The sequence below is a fragment of the Strix aluco genome, chromosome 2 (assembly GCF_031877795.1).
Source record: "Strix aluco isolate bStrAlu1 chromosome 2, bStrAlu1.hap1, whole genome shotgun sequence".
Lineage (NCBI taxonomy): Eukaryota > Metazoa > Chordata > Aves > Strigiformes > Strigidae > Strix > Strix aluco.
The window spans coordinates 72,157,937-72,172,371 of NC_133932.1; the positions used below are offsets into that span (position 1 = coordinate 72,157,937).

The 14,435-nt window shown below is 37.7% G+C and overlaps 1 protein-coding gene across 6 annotated transcripts in view; it reads right to left on the reverse strand.

Annotated features, from left to right (window-relative positions):
* ARHGEF7 (Rho guanine nucleotide exchange factor 7) overlaps positions 1-14,435 on the reverse strand; it is a 128,281-nt gene that overhangs the window by 16,533 nt on the left and 97,313 nt on the right. For all 6 annotated transcript variants that reach the window (XM_074815281.1, XM_074815280.1, XM_074815284.1 and 3 more), the window contains 6 exons: positions 13,029-13,115; positions 9,490-9,568; positions 7,985-8,124; positions 7,094-7,318; positions 5,086-5,179; positions 2,428-2,517 (listed from right to left, as the gene is read on the reverse strand). In XM_074815281.1, the coding sequence (XP_074671382.1) occupies positions 2,428-2,517; positions 5,086-5,179; positions 7,094-7,318; positions 7,985-8,124; positions 9,490-9,568; positions 13,029-13,115 (715 nt within the window). The remainder of the gene's footprint in view (positions 1-2,427; positions 2,518-5,085; positions 5,180-7,093; positions 7,319-7,984; positions 8,125-9,489; positions 9,569-13,028; positions 13,116-14,435) is intronic.

A 14,435-nucleotide genomic window follows, 5' to 3' on the forward strand; every position in this document is an offset into this window, starting at 1 on the left:
AAGTACAGCTTTTCTGTGCCTGTACCCCTTATTATTTGTTTAACCATGTAGTAAATTAACTCACAGAAAAACGGGGCCAAGAGGCTAACAGCAGCACAGCCTGGTCACACACCGCTTACTACACACCACTATCTGAATCTATCTTCCCAGTTAAATACTTTAAGATGTCTAGGGTAGTTGGTCAAACATAGCTGAGGACACTTTTTTTTTTTTTTTTTAAGGCCTGGCACTATCCAAGGACTGCAACCATGTAAGTGGCCATGCTATGAGCCACCATACACACAATATTGCAAAAGATTTTAAGCTTCGACTTGGACCAGAAATGCAAAATAAACTCAGTATATAAGAAGCAGGAGAAAATGAAACTCTTCTTTTATTTGCATGTGTCTCCCCACATCTTCCCCACTCAAACACTGAAAAAAGTGGCTCTGCTACCTCTAATACCACTCCCTACCAGTCTGCACTGGTGCCATAGCTCTGCTGAATTGACATTGCCAAAAGCAGCACCCCTTGGGCTTTGGATTAAGGTGCAGGTAGGAGAATTGCCAAATGAGTGCTGTGAGGGACAGGCAGAATATTAACAGGGAGGTAAGAAAGGAGTATGTTAAAAAAGGGCGTACTTCACAGATGACAGGCAACTCTGATTCTTCTACACTGACTACTGCTCCCACAGAAGCAATTCCAGCATGACTGGTTGTTTCCCCATTTCCAATTCTAGTCTACAAATGGATCTTCTGAAACCTAAAGTCTTTGATGACAACACTATTCTTTCCAAAAAAAGCAGCTGTGTGTTTAATCAATAAAAATTGTTTCTTGCTGCAATTAAGAGCAAATAAAAGCTGCTAACTTATGTATGCAATGATACCCACAGCACTATGTATATTTCTTAAATATACATAGAAAGGAAAAAAATAGGCAAAAAAGCAAAAAAAATCATATCCATTTTATATTAGCACAAAAACACTGCTGTGCAAGTGCAAATGTTTCCCCAACCATTTCTTGTCACATTCTCCGTGGAAATAATCAACAGATCACAGTCAAAACATCTAAACAAAAATCATCTCATATAATTTTGTTTGGAACAACAGTATATGTTCAGAATTTTGAACACTTTCATTCCCTTTTATCCAATTAAACACACTACTGTAATGACTGTAGGGCTACAAAGTAGATTAGTATTAATAAAATATTATGTAATAGTAGCTAATTTTATCACCTTGGAGACCTACAGTTCAAGACAGAAAATTAAAATGAAGGGTTTTGCTGTTACTTTGAAAGTTTCTACAGTCTGATACAAGGGCCATATTCCCATTTTTAATTACAAATGAATACAAAGTAGCTGGATTTTTTCAAGGTGATAACAGTAAGTGAACAGCTATTAGGCAAATCCATGTTTGTTTGCAGTTGCATTTTGAGACTTCTCAACTGTCAGCATGAAGTGCTTTTGCTTGGAAGCAAAACGGGCACAGAGCACTGTGGGTAGCAGTAACAGTGGTTAACACCACAAATTTAAACAGCTTTAGTTGACAAGGAGTAAATTATAATGCCCACTCTTCTAGTTCCTAACAACAGAAAAAACAGTCAAGTACTTCAGGATCATTATACTGTGTTCCAAGGATTCCCGAATTAAATCAGTATTCAAGAGTGCAAAAACTGTGCAAATCGGAACAAACGCAACAGCATTTTCTCCTTCCTTGAATAAATGGAACACATGCTGGTGGACTCCCCTGCTTTGCGCAATGTTTTACTTACAATACAGAGGAACTCCACATGGCAACCTTGATTTGGATTAAATGAAGTAGGACCCCAGAGGCACGTTACAGGTTTTCAATAAGCTAGGTATTGATCCAAGAAACTAAAAATGGCTTTAAGCAACACACAGATCTGAGAACAATTTCTCCTGAAATTATGAGATGGCATTAAAATTTGTAATTAATACTAAAAACAACTAGTGGCAATAAAATAAAATAAATTTTTATAGGTCTAGGTTACTTTTCCATAGCAGAAGTCTTCATTGAACAGAACAAGACAAAAATACACTCTTCCAAAATCATGACTTCTTCATTCCTCCTCTCTACTTACCAGCTTCCTGATATTTATCAAAAAGCATAATGATTAACTGTCATATTCAGTTCAGACACCTCTCATTCACTGGTGAAGGTTTTGTGAAATTTTAAACCATGACAAGTAGTCATTTCTGGGTTTGGGGTTTTTTTTTTTTTTGAATGCTGAAAGAATTATAGTCTTTAACCGTGGTCCTTGGCATGCAATACTTAAACGCTCGGCACTGATATTAAGCCAGAAACAGGTTATTATTTCTTCCAGGTCCAGCTTGCTACTTGCAAAGGCCTGAGAACATACACCTCTCTTTTTTGCAAACTATCCAATTTGTGTTTTAGTTAGCCATTTCAGTACTTTCTAACTTACTTGAATTTAGTGTTTGACGTGTTTTGGCACTTGTGCAATATGCTTCAATGACTTTAAGAATCTGAGCATCTTCTTCTAAAGCAGCTGTACCTAGAATCAGTGGGAAAAATAGAATTTTAAACATGGTTATGTTTCTTAATACAGAAAAGCCTTTGTAAATCCCTGTTTCAGTTGAGTCCAAAGTTCAACCTAATCAACCGTTTAAAATTCTCTAAATCATCCTATTTTAAAAATCAAACTTCAATGAGCAAAAGTAACAGTTTAAAAATACAAAATACTATTTTGAAATGCTTGGAAAAAAAGCCAAGTCAGAGTAATTGCCCACACATTCAAGAAATTTTCTGAGCACATGAAGGTGCACAGAACATATTTTGAAGTGTGATCACTCTGGTTCTAAACCAAACAGCCATTAACTATTCAAGCTTAACATGTCCAAATTTTCCTGAAGGTAGAGCTCTACAGCAAATCTTTTCTTTGAGGAATTCAGTAAAAAGACTGTCTAACTGTTCACTTGCAACACAGTGAAATTCCAATCAAACCAAAATCTAGAGGTACCTCTACCATTAGTTTAGATGGAACAAGGAGTCTAGGTATAGGGCAAGATGATTTGTCATTTTAAAAGCATTTTTCCTGTTTTCCTCCTTGAAAAACCTAGGCTTGAAGATTTTCTGCTGTGTGAATCTGAACTGCTTTCCACACAGTAGTATTCTCTGTCAGCCAATGCATCCTGTTAGCTTTTGTGATTTATTATCACCAGAACAAAGCCAAGTGTCCAAACATTTGTCGGGATCGGCTGACAAGCTAACTGTTGAAGAAATTATCTTGACCCAATATAGCTTCCCTACAGTTTAAGAGATGCAGGTACTCCAAAGTACAGGTTATTTCTCTTTCAAGGCAGAAAAAATAATTGGATTTCATTGTGGTTAGAATGCAGAACCATATTATTACAGTAGCAGGACAACTATTTCACTTCTGAAATGAGTATTGTGAGGGCACTCAGTTGAAATACCTTACTTATTTTGGTTTGTCTGTTATAATGCTAATTTGACATAGCAGTTGCCAACACACTGCCCATAAATCCCTGGGATTCCAGAGAAGACAAGTAACAAACCCCAAACCTATCTATCAATCAACTTTATGTTCAATAGAAGTTCCTCAGTGGAAAACTTTTACAGCTCAACAAGCTTCTAATTACTGACACAAGGAGGGAAAAAGAGAGATGAATACCAAGAATCAGTAAATATTTCTGTAACACTCCTTGACTTAACATCATCAAAAATCCCTTTTATTAAAAGTTATCTCCTACATGCAAAATACTGGAAGGTGTTCATTTAATCAGTAGAACAATGTATTTGCAAGCTACAGACCCCCTCCTTCCCCTCAAAAATAACTCTTATCTCCTCTTGCTAAGTGTTCTTCAGTAGTTCCTAAATCTGCAAGTTGACAGTTTTACCACTCTCATTACAACTACTGAATCTCCATCCTCCTACATCTGAAATGATACTGTACTGCAGTACTTACATTTTTCCTAAACAGATACCTTCCAGTGAGGATAAACATCCTGAACTAAAACATCCACTTGTGCATCCATGAGCACAGGATCATTCTATTCACTACCTTAACCTTTGCCATATGAAATTCACAGCACACTCAGAAGAACCTTCACCTTAAACAAACCAACAGTGCCCTGAGAAAAAGCTTTTTCTCTCCAACCCTACATAAACCAGTGAGAGACAACGTTCACAATAATACACTTCATGCATTGAACACTCAAGGCACAGCCTCTATCTTAAAAAGCCCATGAGCAAAGGACAGACACAGAGAAGCAAAAGTTGCAGTAGAAGAATCTGGTCTTCAGCTTAAATACCCTGTCTTTTAATGATACAACTAATTGGATTATTCATTCACACAAATTTCTAAGGAAAAATTAGAATGACACTGACAACTAAGTGAATATCGGGCTTGCTTGATAACATTAATGTTCCCTCCACTCCAAATTATCCCAACATCCAGATTTCGACCCTTCTGTTTTTCTATACATTCATCAGTCTCTCTCAGTTCAGTGTTGTTCTTCAGACTTCAAGCAGTCCAAAGCTCTGCAATTTATTCGGACACAGATACTAGCAAATGACCTTATTTCTAGGAGATTAGAGCTCACTGTTGGATCTCAGAACGAGTGACTATGGAAGCAACTAGTCTTCGAACGAGCAGCAATACCCAGCTTTCCAACACCCAAATCAGCAGCAGCTCCTACCAGGATCAGTATAAGAACATAGCTACTAAGTATTCTGCAAGAATGGGACACTATCTTCAAATTGCTGTTTACAGTATTAAAAGACAGGTTTACCTTACTGAACTTTACATGGCTCTATAGTCAACCTCACTTCCCTCTGTAGCAAACCGATAGAAATAGGCACTTCACAAGCATACATACACTGTTGTCAATAGTAAAGCTCTGGAAAGCAACTAATGCCATCGTGAAATAAGCATCTAAGATGAATAAAACAAACCATCCTCTGGAAATACCTACCCCCTCTCCCTTGACAGGAGAAAGGAAACCAGATGACTTGCTTACACTGTACATCTAACTTTCACAGATTTTAAACTCATCTTAATTCCAGCCTTTGTATTATGCAGACATTTGTTCAAGTCTCTTACTTTTTCTCAGTGCAAACTCTTCATCTGATGGCTTCCGTTCTGGCTTGCGTTTGGGAAGCAGCTTTTTCATAGTTTTAGGGCTTTTACTGAGATCCTGTGCAGGGAACAAGAGAATAAAAAGAGTAGAGCTTCTTTACCATATTTCAAAAGTTTAATTTCTAAGATGCATATAGGAATTAATAACTAAAAATCTTTTAACAGCACCAAAATTCAGTTTACTAATACTTTTTGGCACATCCTCTTTGCCTGAACTGGCAGATTCCTCTCTACCCTTCCTCCAACTACACAAAGTCAGATATTTAATTTGTTCTATTAACAGAAATATACAGAAAAGCTGCTGCAAAAGCATGCAGGCTATTTGCGAGCTAGAGCGAAGGGAAGAGGCAGGCATACGTTAACACAGGTTTTTTTCCTTAACTTTTGAATAGACAACCCATTTCACGTGTCTACTTAGAAGCAGGTAAAAAAGGACCTAACAAGGAAGCTTGGCAGGTAGTATACTCTTCAAAGCCAGAATCTGTACATGTTTAGATATGTCCTTACAAAGCTCTACAGCAAAAAAAATACAGCAACAAATACAGCATTTCTGTTCAAAATGTGGTCATGCTAATTCACAGGAACAATACTAGGTTACAGGAACAAAAGGAATATACTGATCTACCCCTTACCTTAAGGATACAAGACATCCTCTATAAAAATACAGAACAAGAAAGTAAAAATGTGAATGAGCAGGACAGACCAAAGAAGATGAAGATAGGTTTTGAATATCATTGTATGATAAACACTGTAAAGATGATTGAAATTTTACCACACTGGAGAATTTAGTGCCCTTTACATGAAAGCACAAAAGGAATTTAACCTAAATTACAAAATGAGCGTAACTAAGCCTAAATACTAACCTTGCAATTGCAGATCACCTATCACTTCTTCCCTGTTGTGTAGGGGATTTACAAAAGGAAAAAGTCACACACAGCCACCACAAAAAATCCCCATACCAGGGCATAGTGTTTAGGCTACAGTATCTAAGAAACTGCAATTTATGTATCTGCAAAATAAAATTCTTCTGTCAACATCTCATGCTTGCAGAATAAAATGTTCTAGGTATAATTGCATGACTCTTTTTGGGCCCTGTTGCTTCACACTAAATTAGTAACATGAGAACACATGACAAAGACACTTGAAACAGGAGATACCACCAAGTCACAGAGTATCCAATATCCTCCTCACATACACACAGACTTCCAGCATAAATCTGGCATTTTCTTGCTATTTACAAAACCATGTAAAATGTAGTGGCAGATCAAATTAACCCATCACCACCATCTTTTTGTTGTTAAAACCAACACATTTTATCTCCCTTGGAACAGATTCCTGTTTCATACCATATGCTAATTAAAAAATACAACAGCATCTTAACATCTAAGCATTTTTTTTTTGCAAATAGTAACATTAGCCACCACATTCTTTTAAGTACAAGAACATGACATATATTTTGACAGTTACCTATTTTTTTAAAAAAAATATATTGTTACCTAGTAATAGTGGTAAATACTGAGAAACCAAGAGTCAATTATACCACCATAGCTGTTTAGAATGATTTGATACAGCACTTGGAAGCACCACAGGTTCCCTTATCCTAGATACTTTGCAGCATGCTTAGCAAATAACTTACTTTGCAATAAGCCTGGATGATCAACATAAACGAATTGCTAGTTTAAAAAAAACAGCCTATTCATTAACTGGATGAAGAGTGGAAATAAGTGGAAGCACTTGGGGGAGGTGGGGGAAGCCTCTCCTAACAAGCCTTAGCACTTTCTGAGCTGCAAGACTAAATCCCTGTTCGAAATAAACAGCATTTACTAGCCCATTACCATTGATTCTGCATTGGCTGTTAAATCATCTTTGTATAAAAACATGCACAAAACTGTAAAATGGTGGTGTGTAAAAAAGAGTTAAGCTTCCCATTGTAGGCCTACTACAGTCATATTTTTTCATTGCCACATCTCACCTCTTTATAACAAAGAGCTGCTGAAGGCCGTAATGGAGGTGCGGGCCGTAAGCAGCTCAGACTCCAAGGCTTGGGTGTTTTTGGAGGTTCCAGAGGTCCCCAATTTATCGTGGTGTGTGGAGTCCCATGATGTGACGGATGAGGGAGAGTGTGGTACGCAGGAGTCAGTGGTATCGGCTTGCTGTCTGAATGCTTGCTGGAGGGTGTTACTGGATGGGAAGGAAGCTGTCAAAGACAAAAAGGTGATGGGAAGGGAAAGAAAGCATATTATTGTAAGACATAATATCACATCAAGGATTGGTGAAATTATCTCACTCACTGTCTAGAGCTTCTGTTTATTACAGCTGGCCTTTGAAAAATTTTACACAAAATGATTATTTGGAAAAATGGAGCTTAAAGAAATTTTTATTGTCTACCACAGACAGAGCATGCACTAAAGAAAGAACAGCTAAAGCAGCCCTGCTGCCACTTCTCTCACCACTAAAGACCAAGCTAAATTTAGGCCCATTCATATCAACAACTCAAATGCAGAACCCCAAAGAAAGTACTTCAGGAAAGTGTTTCTCCACAGTCTGTCAAGTACACCACCAATTAAAACCTACTCTTCTAAGGATACTTAAAAGACCATCTTGTATTACTTGGTCAAAACAGAAAAAGTAATGATAATGACTCGTCTTTTACCCGTTAAACTATTACACCAAGATCTAGGCATTTTATTCTTTATTCACACTGTTAAAAACAGAATGATCTTTTGACCCATTAAACTACGGTCATAACATTTAGTTCTTGTTATTAATGGCTAAAAAAAGAGCTTTACATGGTGGTATATTTGCCAGATAACCTAATTCTGCATACACTCTCATTCACTTCAGTCCAGAAGCTCTTTCTTACTGTGTGAGATGGCACAGAGTGAGGTTTAATGGTGGGATTCCCAGCAGTTGTGACTTTGGTTTGCTTCTGCAGATGATCTACCCATTCATGCAAATCTTGTTGGTTGTTACAAGACACTAGTATCCTCTCAATCATATTTCCTAGGCGACAGAAAACAGAAGATGGAGGAAACCATAGAAGAACAACTCAGTCCATCTGACATGATTATGAAGACACCCATTTCCTAAAACATTATATCCCCTAAGTACTAAGCAAAATTTTAACCTGTATTTTCAGTACAACAGCATCTCACTTTTCCAGGTTGTAACAGACACTTCCTCCATGTATTTGTTCTTGTGCTAAGCATACGAGCTCCACCTTTTTCCCCACCTCTAACAATTAAACCTTTAATGACAAGAAATAGATGTAGGACACAGGCTCATCTAGTAGCCTTATGCTTCTCCATCTTCCCCAGGAAAGCCAGCATATAGCCTAAAATGTCATTCTTGAGTCTGTACGCTACAGTATATGAAAAGTTATAAAATACAGTTCACCAATCTTTCAGAAAAAGGCACAAAGTTGGTCTGAATCTAATATTTTGCTGAGGCAAAAGTCACTTGGGAAAGCAATGTTAACCAAACATTAATTTCTGCAGCTAACTCCATTTTAACCCATCACACTCCTCCATCTGAGATCAGCTTCACAGCCATTATCTCAGAAGAACAGGCACCATCAACAGCTTTTGTTGATGCCTCACAGCATTGATGTCTGGTACTGCCTGCCACTTACAAGGATCAAAATTACTTTACTTAAATGCAACCTGCTTAGAGGCAGAATTGATCTGGGAAATGAATGAAGGTATGAAGCTCCACCTGTGGACCCTGCTCCCACTGTCCTTTAAATTGACCAAGGATATAAGGTGCATGCTGAAACAAATGACTTAACAGACAGAAATTACCCAAAGCAAGCACAATGGCAACCGTCGTTAGCATTAGAGATGATAAAGGTCTCTCAGGAAAGAGGTGGACCATTTCTAGAAGAAAGCTCTTGCTTAAAGCTTTTAGAGAGTATCTGGAATTCTTTTTGTACCAGTGAATAGCATACTTCAAACTGCTTCATTATAAAGGAGTTTCTCCAAGGCTACTGCCTCCATTCATTAAAATACAGAAATTTGGGGATGAATCCCATGCAAAGACAGTTTGTTAACTGCTTAAGACAAGCAGTGAAAAGAAGCTTTCAAGTGAGGCTCTGGGTAGCTGCCTTACAAAATTTGTGTAATTACAGGATGGTTGAGACTGGAAGGGACCTCTCTAAGCCAAGCACAAGCACCTTGAGCTGGTTGCCCAGGACTGTGGCCAGAGAGCATTTGAGTATCTCCAAGGATGAAGATTTCTCTAGGCAATCTGTGCCAGTGCTTGGTCACCCTCACAATGAAAAATTTGTTCTCTCTGTTCAGACAGAACATTTGATATTTGAAATAGCATGTCCTGGAGCAAGTAGTAAATACAAATATTTATGGTCAATACCTGATATTTCAAATGCATTTTTATGGTTTTCACTGTCTTCTAGCTTTGTGATAGTCATTCCTGTCATTGGCAGTTTTCCCTAAAAAAAACCAAAAACCAACCAACAGTAACACTGAAGTTAAATCCAAAACACACAAAAATACTACCAAGTAAAGAATGTATAAACTTCAAGCTCTGAACAAAGACACACACAGTAAATTGACAAAGATACACACACTGATGGGTTTAGAAACATTCCACACAAGTCCCTCATAATGGAAGTTTTTAATATGCCCAACTTCTGCAAATGACACCTGTGACTTCAGTGAATCTATTTGATACCTATGCAGGCTATGAAATCCATATAAATACAATAGTGGTCACTCACCACAGCCTCAGGTTCTTGAGACAGAGACCATCAGGGTCATCCATATTACACAATTAGAGACAATGGTGACTCATTTTTAAGCACATTTGTCTGCAAACTGTTTGATTAGATCTCAAAATAAGGTTTGTGGTACAAGTAGATTTAGAAAGGAAGATTTCACTGAACAAATGCATCTATTATTTACTGAAGATTATGTTTCTAACAACCGCACTACTAATTTCACTCACAGAAGTGTGTGTGTGTGTGGGGGGGAAGCAGTAAAAACACCTGTAAATTTGTAACGTTTCAGAAGAACATATTAATTTTGCAGAAGATCAAATCCCAGTCAAGCTGGAAAAAAAGTGACAGTTTAGGATAACTTTTCAACCCTTTAGAAACACAGAAGAATAAATAAGACTGAATATTATCAGGATGAAAGGCTTTACCAAAAATGCAACTTTTACAGTTCTTTAAGACAGATCCTGTATTCTCCTGCACAGAAACACTATTGAGCACATGCTGGCAAAAGTGCAAATACTATGTACTGTGGAATTTTGGCTCCAACGGAGGGAAAAGAAAAAAAACACCACTTTTTTTTTCTTTCTTTCTTTCCTAATGACTGCAGAATGCACAAAGGTTTCTTAGAATCTTGGAAACTAAAAATCACTTGATATTCTGTATGCACAGAGCATGCTCAAGCTGAAGAGGCCAAAGAGAAAGGGAGAGTTTTCTTGCAGCAGCTTCCCCACTGAAGGAAACCTGGTGGCATTGTGCACTACAATGCAGCCTAAAATTCTCTCTTCTGTTTTTCCACGTTTGCTGGTTCATGAATAACACAGCATACAATCACAATGAAAGAGAAGCGCAAGAACTGCTGACGAAGGAGGAAAGGAAATACGGGGATACACTAAGCAAAAGACTGGTGACAGAACAAAGATCACCTGAACCACATGGAGAGAAAACGAGCAAAGTCAGCAGAACACAGAGAAAATGTAACTGAACTTAGGAATCATTGATATTCCCCTTCTTTCAAACAACTGTGAAGCCCTCCTGTGAAGTATGGTCTGTGCCCCTTGTTGATTTCAGTTTATCACTGCCAAAAGTTCTCCCCATTAGTTCATGTGGCAGGTATCACCACTATCAACCAGAAAATCTAAAGCCTGCTGCTAACTGGAATATTCAGAAATACAGGGAGGGTGTAGTGTAGAATGCTGCCTCCAGTGGCATCATTTCCCTGGGAATGACTGAGGGAGCTTCATCATCTTCTGTCCATACTCATCCCAGTTCTGAGACAAGAACCTCTTATGCAATCCAGGCACAGCTCTGAGTCACTGTCACAGACACAAACAGTGATGAAATAATTTTACCTTACTGTGAATATGTAGTCATTAAAATTTGAGAAGTTCTCAGTGTTTGGAAAAATCACGAGAGGTTATGAGGAAATCGCGTTTTGCATTCAACAGAGGGTTGGATGGCAACCACTAAGAAAGGGCTGTGGCCATACCAAATAGAAGCTGAAGACAAATGCATAGAAAATTGCTTTTTTAGTGAACAATGCTGTGCACCTGGGGGACAAGGTGGGAGGGAGGAGGAAGAAATATAAGTGATGTACAATAGGAGAGCAAAATAAAGCCTGACAGATCATTTAATTTCATATTGTTTGTTAACACACTAAATTTCCAGTCAGTTGCCTCTGTAACCAATACACAAGAATCTACCTTCATCAGAAATTCTGGCTGTGCTGCTTGGAATACAGAGCTCACCTGCCTTTTCTAGTATCTTTTCCAATCAATGTTGGGATAAAGCACTGGTCAAACATTGTTAAGAGCAGCACAAAGCTAATAGAAACCTGACTGTCCACTTGAACCACCTAATGCAACGCTGTCTTAGACAAATCCAGCTACTACTGTGGCAGGTAAGGTAAGAATCCAAACATGAATTTTGGAATTTAATTGTTCTTAAAAAAAAAAAAGTTTGTGACTGGCTGTGGTTGATCACATAGGGACCTCAAATGACTAACCTTCAGCATTCCTTCATGGCAGGGAAATCGCTGCTCAGGAGAATGGAACAAACTGCTCAAGAGCCTGATTTACAGAAGTACTTACAGCAGGCAAATCTCTGGCTCCTTTTAGAACTCTGTTGCATTTTTTTCCCTTTTTTCTCGATGTTTTACTCTGATGTCTGGAAACCACATAGCAATACTTGAACATTTATAAAGATTTCAGGAAGTCATGGACTGTGCATTTGCTTTAACTTCACCTCTCAGGGTCTTTGGAACTACACACCCAAAACCCAAGTGCTCCTGTGAAACATTGTCCTAGAGCTACAGGGGAGCCAACCCAATTGGCACTGATCTTCCTGCACTATAGCAGAGTCACTCTATTTCTGTAGTGGGGAAACAAGCACAAGTATTCAGCTAGGAAACTTGGTAGAGAGCTCAAAGACTCTGTCCACCAGCAGTGAGAAGAGGATTTATGAAGTGAAACACCTAATGCTAAGGACCGGAAGGCCACATTGTATGCATTTCGGGTGGTGTTACACTGGGCTACGTCTAGGCTGGGGCCAGGGACTGAATATCAGCCCATGTACTTGATCTGCTCCAGTAATTAGAGCAGATAAAGTGCACTTTTGGAGCATGCCTTCCAGTTCAGCTTCATCCAGACCGAATCTAGTCTGAGAGCCCCAAAACGACTTCTACACTGTGACTCAAAAGATCATTACACACACACAAAAAAAATAGTCATTTCAAAAGTGAATCTGCTGATTCAAACACTAATGTAGACGTGTCTAAAGGAACAGATGGTAACAGCCTACCACACCAATGAAAGCTTAGGAGTGCTGTGTAATTTTAACTGCTGCTTAAGTCTTACCAAACAACACTAACAAACCTGTACAACAGCACTGTTTTCCTACGTAGATCTAAAAAGCTACTCCTAGTAGTAACTAATGAGAGGAAGTAACAAGCTTAAAAAAAACCCAACCCCTTGCTGATAATCACAGCTGCAAAAATCAAACCCTGGGCTTCTAGCCCAGAATTTTATAAAACAGATGACCAGTTCCTATTGCAGAAATCACCTTTTATCTTTATAAATGCAGAAGTTTAATAATCCTTCTGAGTTTCCTATGAAATACCATTTGGAGAAAAACACACACGCCCACACATTTACACACATATGTACATGTATTACATTACCTGATAGATAAACCCACTCATTCTTGGGCTGGCAGACAACATTAGCAAAATGTTAGGGAAGAGAAGAAGATACCTTTCATTCTTTTCCTTAACAAAAAAAGAAAATGAAAAAGTAAATACAACATCACAAGCCCCCTCCCTGCTTTTTCTGGTATATATTATTAAAAGCTACTAACGTTACAACTCCATAACTACTCCACAAACATTTGCTCCTGGCAAAATTAACTCTCCATAGAATTACAAAAAAACAAACCAAAACAAAAACCAGAATTACTTGATTTTCTATTTGAAAAGTGCTAGTAACACATGCCTATACTTCTTCCTGGGGAATACAGCTTAGTATTTTAAAACAGCAATTTTACAGTCTGGTGAAATACTGACCTTGTTTAATATGATAACAACTGGTTTGCCAATTTCAGCAGAACCAAAATTACACATTGGATATATTTCTTAATATAGTTTAGATGAATGCCATTACAGTAATGTCAAGACCATGGTCTCTCAAATTGGGGAGATCAGATTTTTGAATTATGTTGGATTATGACCCAAAGTAGAAAAAGAATACAGAAAGAAAGTAATAATGTTTATATTTGCAACAAAACCACTCATTACTTTGTTCTGGTTTTAATTTGTTGGTTTCACTTATGATGTTGACCTTTGTGTTTTTGTTTTGGGAGTATTTTTATGGAAGGAGAAGGTTTACTCAACCTACTGCTATAGACAAACAACGAAAGAGAGAAGCATTAAGGTATAATGTTTTCATTTTAATGATGAAAGAAGTATATCCATTGCCAAAGCCACCATCTCAGTTTCAAGCATCTCTGCAAAACAATACACATCCTTACCAAGTTTTAATGTTCTTATCTATTTTTCAATAAACACCTACAAATGTTCGTATAATTTTTGAAAAGACAAAACCAAACCCAACTGCTTTTACACAAATGAAGCTGTTCTGTATCTATCGAAAAAGCCGTAATGCTTGCAGAAACTTCTGAAAGTCCATTATATTTGATGTTTTAGCTCATGATGGTAGTGGGGGTTTGGGTGGTGTTTTGTTTTTAAGACTACAAGAAGAGACATGACTGCAGAAGATGCACTATCTTTTTCTATTCAGGTTTCTTTTTTATTTAACACCTAACAAAATATCTGAGAGAAAAATAACAGGTGATGAAATTTTAAATATTCAGTTGCATAAATACTCTTCTTTCTTTATATTTACGGACACCTTTGTTCTAAGGGATGAAACTGACTGAATGAGGTTGCAATTCAAAAGCCCCCACCAGGTTCAAAGGTTCATTGATGTTACAGGGGAACAATTTACAGTAAAAACATGTTAGTAATCTGTATAACATTTCCTTTCTGTTAGCACTTACTTTTAAGATTATTTGAACATTATTTCTGGTAGGA